Source organism: Ylistrum balloti, unplaced genomic scaffold (assembly GCF_031769215.1).
Source record: "Ylistrum balloti isolate Yb309-2 unplaced genomic scaffold, AGI_CSIRO_Ybal_v1 Utg369870, whole genome shotgun sequence".
Taxonomy (NCBI): domain Eukaryota; kingdom Metazoa; phylum Mollusca; class Bivalvia; order Pectinida; family Pectinidae; genus Ylistrum; species Ylistrum balloti.
Window position 1 is genome coordinate 41,362 of NW_026782013.1, and position 20,324 is coordinate 61,685.

At 35.6% G+C, this 20,324-nt stretch overlaps 1 protein-coding gene across 1 annotated transcript in view; it reads left to right on the forward strand.

The window, feature by feature from the left end:
* LOC132545986 (ras-responsive element-binding protein 1-like) overlaps positions 1 to 20,324 on the forward strand; it is a 48,892-nt gene that overhangs the window by 12,067 nt on the left and 16,501 nt on the right. The window contains exons 2-3 of the mRNA XM_060209673.1: positions 16,672 to 16,784; positions 19,850 to 20,233. Coding sequence (XP_060065656.1) covers positions 16,672 to 16,784; positions 19,850 to 20,233 — 497 coding nt within the window. The remainder of the gene's footprint in view (positions 1 to 16,671; positions 16,785 to 19,849; positions 20,234 to 20,324) is intronic.

Here is a 20,324-nt window from a genome sequence, read left to right on the forward strand (position 1 = left end):
TAGCGTTTCACTTTTGTATATAATATGTGTGTAATCATGGGTATTATTCTTGCTTCAATTACAGTACAATTGTATAGACATGTAACTGCTTCCTTTTGAACCAGCTAAAAAAAGACTAGCTATAATTATTTTATGAATAAAACACAATTATCCAGACATTGTTTTAAAATAAAACATTAATTTTATAATTTTATTATTGTTATTACTTTCAGCTATTTTTGTACCTTCATGTCATTTATTTTTCCTTTCATGTATTCTGAGCAAAAATCTGAATATCTATGTTTCAATCTAGATATCTTGTTGTCCCCATCCTTGAAAACTGATATAGTACAGTTGATATTGCTGGGTACAGAAACCAGTATTTGGTGACAAGTTGAGTCATCAGTGCATTCTTTTCATATTCGTTTGGCTGGTGTGATAATATAAGAGAAAACAAAATTATCCTGAAAGGCATTCCTTCCTAATTACACACAGTACCTGTCACACAGGTAAAATTACCTGTCAGCCATTTGCATGAGATTCCAATCACCAGTATATACTCTCCAAACCACTGTTTATCCACCCGAACAAACTTACCCACTTCACAGTAGTCATAAACATTATGGATAAAACGATGAGCTTGATTTACATTCTTAACGATGCAGTTTTTTGAAAGGATGTTTTTGGTACAGATAATTAGATATATGTTCTTGTCATCTCTGCGCTTCTAAAGTTACCAAGATGATGAGACAGACATTTTGACAACGTAGTGTAAAATGCAATATTTAATGAATTCTAAGGATAAAAACCATTTATGTTAGATAAATGTGAAAATTTTAAAACAAGATTAGATTAAAGAAATGTTGACAAAATGGAATATAATTAAAGTGAATCACCAATCAGAGGAATTTTCTTTTGAAATTGAGGATGTTTGTATTAGCCTTAAAGGTTTGGCGTCCTATAAACAGACCTTATGTAGGATGTTGGTTGTAGCCTTAAAGGTTTGGCGTCCTATAAACAGACCTTATGTAGGATGTTGGTTGTAGCCTTAAAGGTTTGGCGTCCTATAAACAGACCTTATGTAGGATGTTGGTTGTAGCCTTAAAGGCTTGGCGTCCTATAAACAGACCTTATGTAGGATGTTTGTTGTAGCCTTAAAGGTTTGGCGTCCTATAAACAGACCTTATGTAGGATGTTGGTTGTAGCCTTAAAGGTTTGGCGTCCTATAAACAACCCTTATGTAGGATGTTGGTTGTAGCCTTAAAGGTTTGGTGTCCTATAAACAGACCTTATGTAGGATGTTTGTTGTAGCCTTAAAGGTTTGGCGTCCTATAAATAACCCTTATGTAGGATGTTGGTTGTAGCCTTAAAGGTTTGGTGTCCTATAAACAGACCTTATGTAGGATGTTTGGTATTGTTATCACATAAAAAGATGTGAAGTGGCAGTATATTCGTGTGACACAGGTGAAATGTCTGTAGTTTTAAGATGAAACACTTTCCTTGTCTAAAGGTTCAATACTTTCCAGATAGTAATCCCCAGTCCTGTATCGATCCCATGGTAAACACTGCCGCGTCATCTCACAGCAATTTATTGTGGGGCACATAGGATGCTTGAGAGGCCCTAGGAGGAACATGGTTACCCTTTCTTCCCTGTCAACAAGCTTGAGATTTATAAGAGTTCCTACGGATTTTCTCTACATCAATTTATTTTGTACCATAAATCTTCATGAATTAACAAATCACACTATAAAATATCCCTTTTGATGGTCTTCCCACTCGATAAATACTATACTTGTATGTAGATTTTATTTTTGTTTAAACCTTTAAGACTAAATTTTTCAAAAAAATTTTTCATTTTGCAGATCATCAAATATCATGCACTGTAAAACTTTAAATTTATAACCCCTTGTTACTGGCTTTTGACTTGCTACCAATATTCTGGGAAAAATCTTTTGAACCATACTTCAGTATATTGCCTTCTTAAACTGCCAAGAAGATTTCTTATAATGCCAAAAAGATTTCTTATACTGCCAGAACACATTAGTTGTTGCAAGTATATTACCCATTGTCTAGCAAACACTGTAAAGCACATTTGTTGTAGAAGTGTGTTTTGATGGAGGTAAATTTTGTCTAGCAAAAAGGGAACACTAACCTTGGTATATGATCATTGTTGGAAGGAGATCAATAATGTTTTTTTCTCTGTCTGTCCCCCCTCTGTACCACTAAACAACACCTGTGGCCTATAGCTGTGTCTCAATCCACAACATCCTGGAGAGAATGATATTTGAAAATTGGACGAGTGATGTTGTATTGTCAAACCAGCTCTCCTATCACTTCAGCCAACAATCTGTTATCGGGTACATTTTGATTTTCTGTTCCGAGGGATTTACAAGCAGCTCTGTACATATCAAAATGATCGAGTTCACACAGCGAGGATTAGGAACATTTTTCAATTTCAAACAGAATTTCTTTCTGATAAGGGAGCAAAATCTGAAAATCGTATCACATCTCATTACTCTGTATATACCAAATCAATATACATGGCTACCATTAATTCTGTCTCTAAGGACGTTATAATTGGGAAATCTTAGATTTGTAAAACAGGTCTTTTTAAATATTCTAGTATTTTTATGCTTTTGAAAGATAACAGATGGTCATTGGAAAGTTTCATTTTTAAAAACATTTTCCCCATATTTGGGAAGTTTTTAGTTACTGATACTTTTTGAAGTCTTATACAGGACAGAAACTTTAGTTTGATTCACAGAATTTTATTATTTATCTGCTTTTGTCAAATGTTAAGGGCATTTTGTAATTTATCAAAATTTCTGTTAGACTAGAGGAAGTCTTTATCACGAATGTGTTAAATCAGGGAAGCACATGAGTTGGTACAATACAGGAAACTGGAGAGTTACAGTAAAGAAAAGATCAATATAAAAGATAGAATTCTGAAGGTCAAAAACAAAAAGACCAGGAAAATTTTACCGTCAGCGTAGATTCTGTTTTGATACAGACTGTTAAATACGTATAAGCATCCTTCAGATGACAGAATGTGATAGCAAAGTTGGCATTTGGCTTTGTATAGAAGTGAATTGTACTTGCAATTTCTGGGTGGGCATAAGGAGGAAGGGAGGGGGTGATATAGAGGATGAAGTGGATTTTGACAGAGTAGAAGCGTGGCTGAGACACAGTCACCATGTCTACCCGACCATTATCTCACCCGTGCCAGTCAATGCCTCTCAATGCCACAGTCTTTTCATCGTTCCTCGACATGAAGCAACCTGATATTTTCTATACACGGCTTACTTGACCTTCAACAATTTTCAGTCGTTATTTTTGATGATGGTGTGGCTGATTTTGGTTTCTAGTTTGCTACAATGATGCTGATAGTTTTGCACTGAAAAACCCTGGACACTGTGCTTTAGGACTTTCCAAACATTTTTTTTTTAAAAACACATCACTGTCATTATAATGGTAAAATTAATAACTAAAATATTAAACAAACTGTAAACATTTGTTTAGATTTGACTGCTTTATAGAGTAAAATATATCATTTTCTAGTATTTCAACACTGAAACTTAGGACCAGTTTCAGAGGGGGAAGCTTTAATACATACCATGAATTAAAACCTTACTCGGGAACTAGATTGGTGTCAGGTTACAATAGGCTATATCAGATCGTTAATATTGGATGTTTAATTCCCGAAGCCGGAGGCACGTATCATTGTATTGATGTTATATTGAATGCTTCTCAAAAAACTTGTTGGTGTATGTGGATTTAAAATTTGATTGTACGTTGTCTTTTGACGGCATCGGGGTAATTTTTTATCAAGAATCTGGGATAAGAGCCAAACAGGGCGACGCACATCACCGTTAGATAATTGTTTTGTCCTCAAGCAGAGGGTGTCATTGTCTAACTGTCCTTTGTCGGCTGTATTTACGAAGCGATGTATTCCATTACCAATCTCTGTACTAAACCTATCACTCTGTTCCTTGTTTCAAATTCCCTCAGGTTCTATAAAGGTCGTTAACACAATCTGATAAAATTATTAATTATATCATTCATTATGTTGATCAATTAGTCAGGTTAATCACATATCACTGTTTGAAACACAGGCTTCATGAGACATTTGTACTAAAGCTCTTCAGACTCAGGAGGTATATAAAGTCTTAAGTCATCCACTGGTCCTATTGTCATATAGTAATTGAATTCTGACACCCTCTTTACCTCCAAATATGGCAGATAGGTGCTAAATTGACCCTGATGGAACCTGGATGGGAGTTTTGCTGGCTGTTAGAGCTTGCCTTTGAAATGTGTACAATAGGTCTAGTTATCCTGTCCAAATATTGAGTCAGCCCAAGTCAGAACAAGACCATGTATAATATGATGGCAGCTTTGTAGACCTTTTGTCAGGAACTGTTGCAATAAAAGATAAAAAGAGCTTGAACTGTGTCAATAAGTACGGGGACAAAGACACTGCTAATCGGGATGGGAATGTTACAGAAACAACACATTCAGGTGCCGCCATGCCTGTGGGTAGGACCTGGGGCACAGCTTTTGTCACGGTCAGCATCTCGCATTGTAAGGGGCTACAGGTATTTCTCAGGTGGATGTAGGTGTTATGACACAGGCAGATTTAGATAATCGATACAGCTGTCCAGGTTCTCAGGGCATTCGGTGATAAACATTTCGGCCATAGTTCCTAAATCCAGGTGGTCCTTGCGATGTCCTTGCTGCCTGTCGCCATTGACAACCATATATATATACCTTATCTTTCTACCAACTTACCTATCTTCTGTGGTGAATTCTATTTAATAATCCAGAAGCCCCCCTCCCCTTGTACGTGGGATGAATTTGATTCTATAGCTACCACAGGATGACTAACCAAGACTGGAGGCTTAAGATGTGTTTTTATTAGGGATAGACTAGGAAAATATTGAATGAAAAGACAAATAAATAGCAGACTTAACACTTTCTGCCCGAGGACATACTTATAAGCTTTTAAGGGTGTTTGTTGGAGAGTTTAGCTGAAGCACTTAAAGAGTGGGAAGCATTTTTTTACCCAGAATCCCACTTACTGGAAACATCTTTAGAACAACACTGATCACCATCCTCTCTCTAATTAAACTCTTGTATCAGTTAAGTATCAGAATTGTTCAAAAAAAAAGGAAGTTGGAAATCTGTGTCTTTTTGTTGATCAAGAACTGAAAATGGAGAGGTATGTTACAATTTTAAAAAAAGAAATAAAATTGATGCATTTTATCATGTGGAAATTTTCACAATATCAAATGCAGACTTTTTCTGTTCAAAAGTTCATTTGAAGATTTGATTACAGGTAACTGTATGCAGGAGGACCAATTTTGTCTGGATTCTGATGATTCCTTAGAGGTTGTAAAGTTAAAATCCTTCAGTCAGCCACTTGCTGAGATCACAATGTTTGTTTTAAGGCTTTATACTACAATATACTCTGACATTTCCATCATACAGAGTTTCAAGGTGACATTGAAATCATTGTTGATCAATGGCTCAGATGTTTAGTATTTACTCTGCTGATTTAAAGGGGACAAATAAAAGCAAAGTTGTTTATTTATTGATGACAAATAATGAAAGTATTTCATGAATTAATTGCTTTTAAAACAAAGTGATAAAATTCATTATTAATGTACAACTACAAATGCATTCAGAAGGGAAATCTGACACGAACAAAGACACGAACATACAACCTTAAGTCATTTTTTGTAATTGTTATTTTGTTTATTTTTTTTCTCAGAAAATCTTTATACAAAACTTTTCATTATTTTCATGAAGAAATTTGTTTTTATTTATCAATTTTCACCTTTTTTTATTTACATTTATATAAAAGCCTTGCTTTATGAGGTTGAGGTGTCTATATAGAGACATTCCTGGCGATAGAATTTCCAGTTTTGTTATCCAAATCATTCATAGTGGTGTTAATTGTTGATAATGGTCACTTAATTTCTTTACTACAAATAAAATGAAAGCCTGCTGATGTCCAGTTTCTACAATGACCAGGATGAATGGCTAGTGTTACAGGTAATTGTATGATGTAGCTTTGATGTGTGTTGCTAGGGGCAAATCCTATATAATCTTGATGATAACTAAATGGCTTTTCATGTCTCAACATAATGGTCAAGGTACCCACTTAGTGAGTGACCACTTGATGAGATTGACTGTCCCCAGGGGGCCTGGTCAACAGCTGACCATTACCTGTATCAAGAGAGATGCAATCGGTTGTATTTTCAAACCTCTACAACAGAAACGGCTTACTTTGTATCAATACCTATATTTCAAAGTATGAAGTAGAATTTTGGACTATTCTTTATTTATGATGTGTAATTTAAGAACGTGATTTTTCTGCTTCATTTACTTAAAGGAGTTTGGTTTAGATTGAAAAAAAACTGAAAAATCAATTACCTAAACTACCAAAATTAAAAAAAGAATTTCAAATTGAAGATTTTACAGTGAAGTCTAAATGATATATTTGGGATCATAAAGAATGTTGACACACTCATCTTATGTTTAAAGAAAATCTTGTCACAAACTGATAAAAACATCAGGGTTAAATCTTGTGTACAATATGATGATAAGATCATGAGGAAGGAGCTTGGTGAATTGTAATCAGTCTGTATAGTCATTCTCCTTTTGTGTGTGAGGATAGTTTCTGAGCTTGTCCACCATTTACCACCCAAAGCCTTATGACCCTTGACATGTTCAATGAGGCATGGTTGGATCTCCGCCTCCCAGCCAACACAAAACAAAGACCGTCAGTCTTTTTGGGAGGCAGATCAAGGATGCGTGCAACTGCTCCCTTCGTCCGACAAGGGTTGATACAGTAACAGGCGTCCTTTGTTTCCAAGCAAAATAGATGTTTGGGAACTGTGAGTTTTTCTCTGATTTCAAAGCTAGTCTTTTAATGAGAATAAAGTCTTTTCATCTTTTTCTTGGATGTGTTGGTTGTTGTCCCTATTGATGGCGAGAACAGAGTAGATGGTTATCGTGAAGGTCATCATATTATGTACTGACAAACACTACAATATAAATAAGGAGGGGGGGGGTGCTTTAGTCTTACACATCATCTGAGGAAGTTTTAAAAGTCCAACACAAAACTAAACACCAGTTCATTGTTTATTCCTTGTTAGTTTTTAGACATTTTGGCCACATCAATTTTAAAACGGCCCTTTATTGGTTCGAAGCAAAAAGATAAGATAATTAGTAATACAAATTCTGTCGACTGTAAGGTAGATTTGAATATTTTAAACTCGAGGTAAATGGGTTGATTAAATCAATATTCTTGCCAGGAGTACAATGCATGCTGTGCACCTGTATCTACCTGTATAATGGTGCTCATTTACAGGCAGGTTTAAGGATGTATTCAGGACAGCTAATGGCTGCTTCCATATTGTACTACACTGTCTTCATTACAAATATACATTTAAAAATGGGGCTGAGTATTTTGCAAATGGCTGTCAACATCTTTTGATACCAATGTATAGGCGTTAGATTCAGAATGACATGTCTTGGGACATTTTATTTTAATGACTAAATCCATTGTGTACTTAGTTCAATCTTTTATCAGTTATGGACCGAAACACTCGACAACCTTGAGGAGTATTGGTTAAATGACTGGAGAAATATCATTCAATGACTTGGACTGTATCCATTTTGTATACTCTAAGCTGATGTAAGAAAGTGATGATAATTACACAAGGATATCGGAAATCCTTGACAATTGTTTATCTCAGGCATTTTCTACATGATGATAAATCTACTTCGAATCCTTCCTTTCGGTGAAGATGGAAAGTTTGTCTAATGAAACACACCAGTAAATTTGTGTTTTGTCAAATCTTCAATTTTTTTTAAGTTTCTAAATTTTTGAATCGAGAAATATTAATCCGACTTGTTAATTAGTTTACCAGTTAGAGTTGTTTGGTTTCTACTTTATTAGAAATATTGAGAATATAAAGATTCTGTCAAATAACCCATATACATATTGATTGTGATTTATGTGCTGAAGGGTCATAAATCTCGTTAACGTGGAACACAGGAGTGCTGATTACCAGATAAAACTGATGCAGGTAGAAATTTCACAGGTAAATCAGACGATAAATTGATTTGATTGGATTTGTTATGGATAACCAACCTGAACAAATTCCCAAAGGTGGACCTGCGCGATGATAATACGTTTAAACAGAAAACCACGACACATAATAGATTATTATCACCGCGGATAATAGCATCTCAATATGCATTTAACACGGCTAATCAATGGGAGCCAATTAAACAACTGAGCTATCAGAAACAATACAAGTGGATGTGGTTCAATTTTCTGGACGTTGTTCAATGCTGACGATTCGGTTTGGACAGGAGAACAATGCTTTGGTCCTTATCATCGTGCTTAATCTGTGTGATAGCTGCTAGCTACACCACTGTGAATATAAACCCGAATGTTCTGAGATGAGGCTCAATACAACATTCTATATAAAAACGATTGAAACGGTAGGTTTATTGTTGGCAATGATTGGGTGCGATTGGGCAGGATGATAAGGGATTTCAGGTATAGAGGCATCCACGTCTCTCGGGTGGGAATCTCCCGTTCGGCCCCCACACAGATCCGACAGATAATGTTGCTTAGCACTGAACCCACATCAATAAATCAATACTTTAGATCAAACCTCTGGTTTGTACCTGCAGTTGATGTGGAGCGGGCTTATGGTGCCCTTTACCTGGATTACCTGGGTACAGGTGTGTCGTAGCCCCACAGTCAGCATACCTGTAACTCGACAGAGTAGCTGATTCAGGGCCATTTGAAAATCTGCCAAAAATGATGAAAACATTTAGACTGAAAATAGATAGCTGATGGTACTATGTTACAGATGAACCCCTCATATTCTGACAGGAAACGTAACACCAATTTACAAACACAACAAAAAAATTAAAGTTAATATTATTGTGAAAATAATTTTACAAACCTGAAAACACATATTTGGAGAGATCATAAGAAAAGCACTTCAATGCTATGGTACTTCTAATCTGTTTGTAGAATGTGAGTTGAAATTTTTATAAAATATTGATTAAGGGATTGAAAAAAATGAAGATTTTTTGATGTATGTTGTATATTTAAAGAGGTAAACTGGTGTTGAAGATATAATGTTTGAAGTTGGAAAATATTTGTCAAATGTATGTTTTAAAATTGATAGTGCTAAAATTTTGATGAACAAAAATGAAGAAAACGTATGAAATTTTCAATTATTCAAAAACTATCTTTAGAACTGTTAGTATAATTTTTCATAGCATTAATTTGAATAGTGGATGAATTTATAAAAATGGGATGTTACAATACTGAATTAAGGATCCATATTAAGACGACAGGATATTGATACTTAAAGCTACTCATAAAAATGTTACCGAGACAGCTTTGCTTCACGCAATCATAATTCCCTGTTCAAAAGGTCATATTGGTAATATACATGTCCAGTGCATGTCTGTCTGACCCAAGACTGACCACTGCATCGACAGTGGTCAGTGACTGTCACATCAATCAGATCCTGTCCATTTGGTGCTAGACTCTGATTCTTGTAATAACTACCTTAGCTTGTGCCCATCAATCATATTTAGTGTTTCTTTCCACAGTGGAAACTATTGAGTTATCTCCCCTGATTCAGAAGTCTTTCCTGTTTAGTTTCTTTTCATTTAAGCAAATTAACATCAGTCCGACTCTTCAGAAATATAAAAGTAAACATATCACAAATAATATTCTCTGAAATCTATTTTAGTATGAAACAAATTACTGAAAGTCTGGCTCTATTTTAATAGAAAATTGATATTAACAATTTAAAACAGTAACTTTAAAGTGTTTAGTGCAAATTCTTATATTTTAAATTTGTATTAATTTTTTAATACTTTTGGACTTTGTATCTTAGAAATGATTTGTGGAGCAGTACAGTCATGTAGCTGGTGTAATTTGCATGAATTAATTGTCACAAGCCACTGCTAATGATACACATGATGAGTAGATGAATTTCCTGTCATAAATTACAACAAGATTCTTGATGCAAATGAAACTTGGTGCTGCATATGAGATGACTGGGTCTAAAGTCTTGATAATGCAGGTACCGTACAGGTGAGAATCTTTCAGGTGTACTCGGCAGATACATCTTTGTTTTTTGTATCTCTTTTATGATGTATGTGTCCACTATATCGTCTTCATTAGCATATACAGCCATGAAAACGATGTTAGCTCATCAATCATCAGCTGCAGTGCGAGTGATGAATCATGCCATCCATGTCGCAGCTAAAAAGGCTGTCATCAGCATCTCGGGAACAACATATAGGGTCAAAGGTCAACTATAGTCTGCTCCGGAAAATGATGGGTTGAGGAGGAAGTCTGTGGTTCTGATAGAAAAATGGCCTGTGTTTTCCGACAGGACAGTTTCTCCAGCCGTAAATACGTCACGTTTTATGCAGGTGTGAAAGATGGCGTTCCTTCACATCACAGTTTTCTTACCGTGTAAAAAGTTCCCAGACTCCATCTTGTATGACCAGTTGACTTGAGGGAAAAAATGCTGATGTTTTTAATAAACTAATAGCATGAAGTTCTATACTTTTTAATTTTGCTTTAAAGATTACAAACATTGATACCAGGTCACTTTGTAACACCATGTGTATGCTTTGTGAAGAATATATGTGGAATTTTTGATTGTTTCTATAACCTGTTGGCATCTTTAATAAATGTTGACTTTAAAACATGTATGGTAAATGATGAAATTTGAGGAAGTTTTCAAGAATTAGGCTAAGTGGGGAAAATAAAAAGAGGTGGAGGAGTCGAACGTCCTGTGAGTGGTAGAGGAATCCTAGGCAGATCCGAAGGATTCTATCAGAGCTCCATAGAAGAATTAGACTATTGCAACAAGAATACATTTCTCTGAATGATTAAATTCAAGGGAATTAACTCCCTTGAATAAGGCATCATATACCCTTAATAAATCACCGACGATCACATTTGAATAAATTGAGAAATATTAAAATCAAATTTTTAGATAAAATTGTATTTAAGCTATTCCTAATCATCTTTTTAGTAAAATCATTCGATGAATCAGTTTCAGAAACTGTCATTATTTAAACTAGAATTATGTACTAGTTGTCTGCTCCCTGTGATGATACTTTGTAGGATTTATCAAACAACGCCTGTGAAGAACTCCATTTTATCATTGTTTAAACATTTTCTCTCTCGCCCTGCAGCTTCAAAATACATCTGTTATACTGCATTTTTTTATGACACAATGTACTTTGTATTGAGACGAGAACTACAATCACAGCAAATTCTCCAACACTGTTGTTGCTCATTGGCCTGTAAACCATCCTCATCGGATGGAGTGGGTTCACTGATTAACTTTTGAGATGCAGAGGAGATTGTCGTGTTCAAGTGTAGGGTATGTTTCCGAGGTTGTAACCATATATCAAACTGCCCATCCATAATGGAGAAATTGTTATGTATTTCAACACGGGGAGAATTTACCTTCAGTAAAATGAATCACCCTGCATTGTTCTTTATGAAATTTAACACCAAACTTTTTTCTTCGAATGTTGGCGGATAACTGCATGAAAGGAAAAATTGACAAGAGGACATGTGTTGATACCTGAATCAGTCTCTTTATTTGGTTATATTTCTTTACACAAATCAGGAGAATAGCTGTTGACACATTGGATGGGCTGAACAGTACCCAGTGCTTGGTGTACGGTTCAGCATAGTGATATGGTCCTGGTCTACTCCACGCCATTGTAGGGGGTAGAAATTGAAGTATTTTCAAGTGGTTTTCAATGCGATGACATAGGATGCCGATCACGGTTTAGATAAGCATACTCCATTTTGACAGTTGTAAAAGATTGGCCTTGAGAAGGAGTCACCAAAGAGACAAGATACTGGTTATTGTCAAACACCCATACAATTAAAGATGGAAATGATAAAGGGAAGTAATTTTTTAAAAAAAGTTTTATTAGGGATAACTTAATTCATAATTGATGTCATAGAACGGTATCTGACAGTATAACTGAAAATTTAATTTATGGGTTGTCCCAACAATGGCTGCCTCTCTTTGATTGTACCAGTCGTACCACGTGTAGGAGCTGTATACATAACACAATACCACAAAGGAATCCTCGGCAAACTCTTCTGAATGATGTATTTAAACAATATAAATGTTGGGGTTTTTTTTTTTTGAAAAATATATAGATGTTGATTTTGACCTTGTTATGAGAGGCTGTGAAAGGCAGACTTAGTCGGTGAGTGGTTCCAGTTGATAGGTTATATTATAATGTACCATCCCATCTCGCAGGTGTCTGACGATGCGGATGCTACATGACTAGGCTATAAATAGACTTATTCGTACCACTCACCGCTGTCCCATACCTGTGTACAGGTAGAGGATTCTATTCGCTCGTTAAAGATGAATTAGGAAAATACCTGTGTAGGTTACGTGTTACTGATGAAGATGTAAATACCTAACAGTGAAAAACTGATGTTCACTTGTGGCTTCTGGGGAAAGTTACAGAAGGTGGAAGGAAATATGAAGGAGTGGAATAAAGGGAAAGAAAAATTAATTATATATTTCAATAAATTTTCATAAACTACAGGATTTTTTAAGGAATAAAGAAAGATAAAAATATAGAGATTACAATAAGGGAAAGATGGGGGTGTAGAGGAGGGGTTTAGATTTAAGGGAAAGGAATCCATGAAAAGGAAAAACCAAAGCTCAAGTTTTGAAATGTCTGGAAATGAGGAAGAAAAGAGTGGGTTAGTCTTCATGGATATGAGAATAAGAAGGAGAGGAGGAGGAAGGAAGGGGGTGGAGAAATTTTGCTAAAACTGAAAAAGAAAATAGAAATTTTGATTATTTCTTAAAGCTGTGAATTAGTTAAATGAAAATTAAAAAAATTAGGATTTGAATGAGATGGGAGAGGAGTTAGGGGGTTGGGGAAGATTTTAGGAAATGGTTACAGGCCTATTAGACAAGAACAAAGCCCACACCTGTATTGATTCCACACTAGAATATTCAGGTGAATATTTCACACCTGTATCAGTTAATTCCAGTACAGGAAGGTTCTATGTTCCTGCTACACTGAAGATTACATGGCTATCTCAGCTAATCATCTGCCATCTTTCTCATCATCCCTGTGTCACTAACGGTCAAGTCACACGGTACAGATTTTCACCACGATAGTGTCCTGGGGTTATCAACCAAGCTCCTCGGTGGCTCATTGTTCAATTGTTCCTGTTCTGCCTGTATTCTGTCTTGTCATGCAATGTGCCCCTCAATCAGGTTCGCCATCTCTCATGAGCATCACTCAATTTTTCCGCCTCTTTTCATTAGGAAATAAGTCGCGGTCATTGATATCCATGTGATCTTAATTTACCATGTTTTTTTAAAACATTACTGAAGTCATGGTGGAAGAATTTATCATTTAGGGTTTTTTTTTTTGAAAGACGAGATGATTCATCACCAAGGTAACAAACAATATCTCAGTAAAGATGATTCATTAATACCTTGTATATAGTAAACATGTGCAAAAAAACTATAAATAAACAATTTGTAATAAAAGTTATGACAGTTTTTTATGTAATACTGATTCAGATTTCGGAGTTTTACTTCATTTGGGTAAAATATGTCACAAGATTTAAGTTACGTATGTATCAAGTACATTCACTAGACATGGTAGAATCATGATTGGATGTGATTACAAATGGTACAGATGTCTAATTCACTGGCTAAATCTAAATACATTTTAGAAATTAGATTGAATTTCACATTATTTAAAAATTCCAATTTTTTTTTTAATATAAAATCAGTTTGTTTTGATTTTAACTGATTTTTAAACACAGTGTAAGTGAATTTTTGTTGACTTTTTGAAATCTTCTATATACTAATCTTTTGGAAAAATAAATATAAAAAGAATATGACTAATTATGATAAATAAAATTATAATGTTAAAAAAGTTAAGGTTTGAATTTATATCAGTTTGTTATACTGAATGTGTTGTTGAGATCAGGTTACAGAAAATAACGGGTTTTATCACCTTTCACCTGTTGACAATACTTACCTGTGTCAGGTTTAACGAGTTCAATTTGTACAACACCTATAGGTATACCTGGCTGCCATGCCTCTGGCATATGACACACTGACTAGTCATAAGCTTGTGTTAGATAGAAGGAGATGCCAGCATTGTTACAGCCATTTTTACTGTCTTTCTTCAATTACTTGAAAATGCAGAGGGCTGGTTAGAGGACAAATGATAAATGCAAGGAACAAAGGATGAATGCCAGGAGAATTGCTGACAGCCTCTGAGAGATGACCCAGAAAAACGATTTCATCTATCATAAAGCCGTAAAAGCTAATCGCTGCTTTTGGTCATAGGACTGATCTTATGATACCAGGTAGACTGGGGCTATACCTATCAGGAAACAGGTGTATCGCTTTCTCATTCACGAGACAAAACAAAAATTATCAGCACCAGCAATTTGTAGAATTCTGACACCCAAATAATTCTTACTCTAGAAATTATGAAAAATACTGCATTTTGATGGTTTACTGGCAAAGATGAGGAAAATAAATTTCAAGTAATAGTTTCGTAATTAACTAAATCTAATTATTGATAACTACCGGTATGTACTTGCTTGTAAAAACTGCTGATACAGATTTCAAAGATTGGAACTCTCAGTAAAGACATGTCACTTTATTCACGATAATGGTAGATATGCTACAATGCTGATTGTACCATTAATATCATTTACACTTAAGGTGGTATGCTACCTTCCTCATCATCTAGGTGTCTTAGGTTAAGGGTTTGTGCTACATACCTTACATGGTTTACAAAAATATGTTGAATTGTTAGACATGAGGATATATTACCAACTTGATATAATAAATGTGGTTTTTGTCCATGAAAAAAAAACAAATTTTGGATGGCAGATACCCTTTTTTAATTTGACTGGGGGATTTTAGATAAAATTTTGGTGACAGCAGTCTGAAAGGGGTCGACCCTGGTGGTCAGATGTGGGACTGTCAAAGTTGCAAGGGCTTGACTCCAGTGTTAAAATTTGGGCCAGTGGTCAGGTGTGGGACTTTCACAGTCTGGAAGGACTGGACCCCAGTGGTCAGATGTGGGACTGCCAAAGTTTTGAAGGGCTGGACCCCAGTGTTCAGATATGGGACAGACCAGCCCGGAAGGACTGAACTCCAGTGGTCAGATATGGGACGGACCACAGTGGTCAGATGTTGGACGGACCCCAGTGGTCAGATGTGGGACGGACCCCAGTGGTCAGGTGTTGGATGGACCCCAGTGGTCAGATTATGGACGGACCATAGTGGTCAGATGTTGGACAGACCCCAGTGGTCAGATGTTGGACGGAACCCAGTGGTCAGATGTTGGACGGAACCCAGTGGTCAGATGTTGGACGGAACCAAGTGGTCAGATGTTGGACAGACCCCAGTGGTCAGATGTTGGACGGAACCCAGTGGTCAGATGTTGGACGGAACCAAGTGGTCAGATGTGGGACCGACCCCAGTAGTCAGACTCTCCCTGAGATTTCTGTGTATTGGTTACATACTAATACATTATGACAAGTATAGACATATACAGGCACTTCAAGTATTACCATCACAAATATTTAGTATTCACAGACAGAAAAAATGTAAACTAACTACTTCATCTTCTTGCTGATAATATTTGGCAATCATGGTGACGACTGCATGCCTGCCACTGACACGTGCTGTAACAGGTTGCTGTGGCGATGCCTTCACCATGCCCGGACCACATACCTCTGTACCCAGTTTGCCTGTATTAACGGTATAAACCCCTCGTAGTCGTGGGCACGTTTCTCGCTATGAATACTTCAGCAGCGATATATATATATACTATCAGTTAACTTTTAAATTTATAATACTCTCCAAGTTTTAAAAATATTTTCTCCTCATCAAACATTGAAACATGGTTATATGCCTGTACATACTTTTCTCAATGAAATGAAAATGGACTTTAGTTAGCATAACAGCCGGAGAGAGTTAAGTGTGTGGAATACTTCACTGCTAAATATTTGTCTTGTCCTTATGTGTAATGACTAGGGTGGAGAGTATCTGCTTCTGTGGTAGATTAGGAGAAACCTTTAATCATCAGATCTATACAGACAGTTCTAACAAAACTACACACATATACAGTAGAACTGATCAAAGACAAGATCCCTTCTAACTCTGATCAAATTGTGCAAGGTTCCCTCTAACCCTGATTGAATGTTAAAGCTATATACATACATCAGTAAAAAGCTTTAATTATTAAAAAGTTCTTTATATGATATCCTAGTATTGAAATAATTTAAATATACATTTCTGTCAAAGAGATATGGTGCACTCGAGAGATAATTGATAAACCCAGGTCCAATGCAATACCTCCATTATAGATAATAGATGTTTCTGTATTTTTATTCAATGTTTTGAGGTTTGTTCTTCTGTCTAGACTTCAAAAAAGTGTTTGGTTACAATCTAGCCACCTTCCTTCTAATTCCTATTTTTATCCATATTTAGATTAAAAAAAAAGATTGAACATCTTAACTTTTTTATTACCTTTCTCAGCAAGTGTAAAATAAAATTTATTACTAAATGGTCGATTTGTTTTCGTATTTTACAGCTTTGGATGATAATGTTGAGGCAGAACGTGATGAGAGCTTGTCCAATATTTCCTACAAAATGGTGGCTATTACAGACCACATACAGCTCAACGGGGAAATGCCACAGGACTCGGTAAATATATATCTCACTACACTACGATCCTTTTACTTATTTATATGAGTGGCTATGCGATATTGAAATTATTTTTTTACGAGTTTCAATAAACGATACATGACATGAGCCTCTAGGTTAGTCTCTGATCAAATTATTTGGCGAGTTATAAAAATCAATTCCATATGACTTTGTCAACACAATTGTAAGATTCTATTTATGACTAATAACTTATATTTATTGGAAAAAGAAAATCAGAGAAAAGTTTCATAGAATTTCTCTTGATGCACAGATTTTGACAAAGAGCTGGGTACGCTTTTGAAAACAATATTTGTTTTTGATGTCGTAATTGTGTGTGAAACCATGTATATAATATTGCTGTATTTTGTGACCAAATGGATTATAAAGGAATGCGATGATAGAATTCATATTTAAGAATTATGTAAACATAAAACCAACAATGCACATTGAAAAAAAACTATTTTAGAATATCTTTGAAACTTTGAAAGAACTTGAAATATGCATCTCTGAAACCACAGCACATATGTGAGAATACAAAACCAAAACTACTTTAGTCACGAAAATTATGTTTAATTTTTTTTGTTATGATACCAAATCATACAAGGTTTTGTTTCCAACCCATCTATTCATTTGATCATTAAATGTTTCTGTGATGCTGTCATATGCCGGATGGTCTCTCGAACTCTGCCAGATTTTCAGAACAATGAGACATTTAAAATCCATTGTGTGGTATTTGGACGGGATTCTTCGTATTGTTAAAATGCAGTGACCCTTCTTAAGATTGCTGAGACAAGCTAAGAGCTTGTGTACATGTAACTGTCTCGTCCATCACAAGATCAACCTGAGTTTGAAGTTTAATTAAATCCCAGCATACTTACTCGTTTACTGGTATATTGACAGACAGAGATAAATTATACATGTTTGTAGCCACAATCATTTCAGAATCATTGCCAAAGATTGGCTTCCACGATAACCAGCGGGTGCACAGAAACAAAACCATCCGCTAGCTATCCTGTACGTTTTAGGCAATATTTGATCGCTGACCGACCCATCATTTAATACGCGAGTGATAAGCACCATTCTTCTTAACATGCAGGGTGCAAATGCTTCGAATTTATGACATGGTGCATGACATAGATTCTGGAGATATGCATTTCAACAAGATTTGTCTGTACATGATAGGGTACATATATTTTATCATCATTTATTTAGAGATCTTTGAACATTTTGTTTATCTTGATTAAGTGTTTATTTATTTGATTATCAAACTGAAGAGTTTGTTTAGAAATTGTCCCATGCAGCCAAAATGACTTCCATGCTTCTTCTCGAGACCTAAATTCCATCTTCAGAATTCCATTTTAAGATCTTGTGGCATAATAACTGTCGTGACACTTGTACTATCATCGTGTGACCACTGTTAAAGAGAATCCCTGAATGTATGATGGGCCCATTATATATAATGATGGTGGGTTAGTCGTTCCTAAGTAAATAATTCTAAACAAATTGAAGCCCAGATGATTTTCAGTAACGGTAGTTTTTTACATCCACTTGTATTATACCTTGCACAAAAACATCACCGATGCATTGAACAAGCTGATACCTGACAGAGTAATTACAAAACTCAAGGTCCGCCACTCTTAGCCGAGTAATTTGCCTAGGATAAATACAAAACTCTGTACAGACCTTGGTATTATATTCAGCTGTCCTTTACAGAGAGTGGACTATCGGTTTGAATGGCTTTTTTTATACTGGAAATAATAACCCAGAAATGTCTGTTGTACTTACTGGTATATACAAGACCAGACAGATGAGATGGAGGTCTCCACACTGATCACTTACCACCTTTTGTTAACAATCTGTTAGGACAAGAAAATAGGATAATTTGTTGATGAAGTCATTTAGTCAGATATGCTGTCTGTTTTTCATCACTATGGATACTGTAATCTGCCATCTACTTGATGACAAAAATTTTGATTATTGTCTCAGGTGTGTAAACATTCAAGATAATTAGAAATTAACAATTTGTTTAATTAAGTGTCAGCGAATGTCACAACCTTTTACTTACCTTAATTTAAAATGTTGAAATTAGGACTATAAAAGAAATACGTAGAATTTTACTAATACTATAGCTACTGCTTCTGCATGCGATTCTGATGATCTGAAATTTAAAATTGCTGGTTTATTTGTATTAGGAGACGGGTTTATGTCAAGTCTTCATTAACTTTTAACTTATACTAAATTTCTTAATCTAGAATACAACCTGCAAGTCAAAAGTGGATTAAAATTAGAGAATAAAAATATTTTGTCAAAAATATGGAAATTCAAAACTATAGTTACATAAGTGAAAGGATTAAAGGTACATTTCTGAATCATGATAGGTAAGAGGTTTTCTTTGGAACTCTTTTAGAACAAAGGTAATATTTCACTAAGGAACATGTAGTCTTAAGTGTTAATATTTTTTACAAGTTATGATTCATTTACTATTACCTAAATGTGTACTTGAAGTTAAATAACCCCAAAGTTTGACAAATCACCCAACACCACCAAACTTTTAACATTATAACAGTGCAGGATTTGTGACATAAGAAACAAATTATGAGAACATAAAAATCTGTGTGATATACTGTGAATTCTTAATATGTAAATTACAATATGCAAATTTTGTGTTGAAGTTGCTGAGGTGCTGCATCACATTTGCTCACCTGTGTAATATTTTGCATATATATCATGTTTACCGTTACTTGTCCAATACCTGTGGTTTACCTGAGTTTTACCTGTGAGTGTAGATTCTGAAGACGAGCTTTCTCCCTAGGAGAGCCTGAAGCTGTCATTATGTGCATATTTGTATAGATAAAATAAGACAGTGTGTGTAGGTTTGTAGCCAAGGGCTACTCTTTATCCTGCATGTTAACAGTGGTCGGAAGAATATTGTCTGTCACTGGCAGATTCATCTTGCGTTAGTAATGTTATGCATATGATGACAATAGACAAACTATGAAACAGACTATAATTCTCTGTCTCAATCATACAGCAATGATTACAGCACTCCATCATAACTGTTTCAGGACCCCGATGACTTTGATGAATATGGTCCCTTAGTTGTCGATACCTCGAGGCAGCCATTGGATGACGATGATGAGAAAGATAACATACACCAGCCAAGCTCAGTAAGTGGTCTCCATCTCTCAGAAATACAGGCTCCTGGTCTAGGACCTCACCTGGACGCCTCCTCAGTCGTCGAGACTGTAACGGGTCAGGAAGACGCACCCTCTAGTCAGCCTATAACAGATCTCCATCGTCAGTCAATAGGAAACCATCTTCCCCTTGTCAACGACGATTCAAATCTTTCAGCATCTAGAACTCCGTCCGTCACCTCTTCGGATCAACTTAGCCCGGGAGGTTTTAGTTCTAGTATTTCCTCCTCGAAGACACATCGACGCGGTATCAGAGTAAGTCAGTTTTTCATACGTTGTAATATACTAGCTCTTAACTATCGAGACCATGAAATTAGGAAACATTACGTTTCCGTCCTGTTATAGG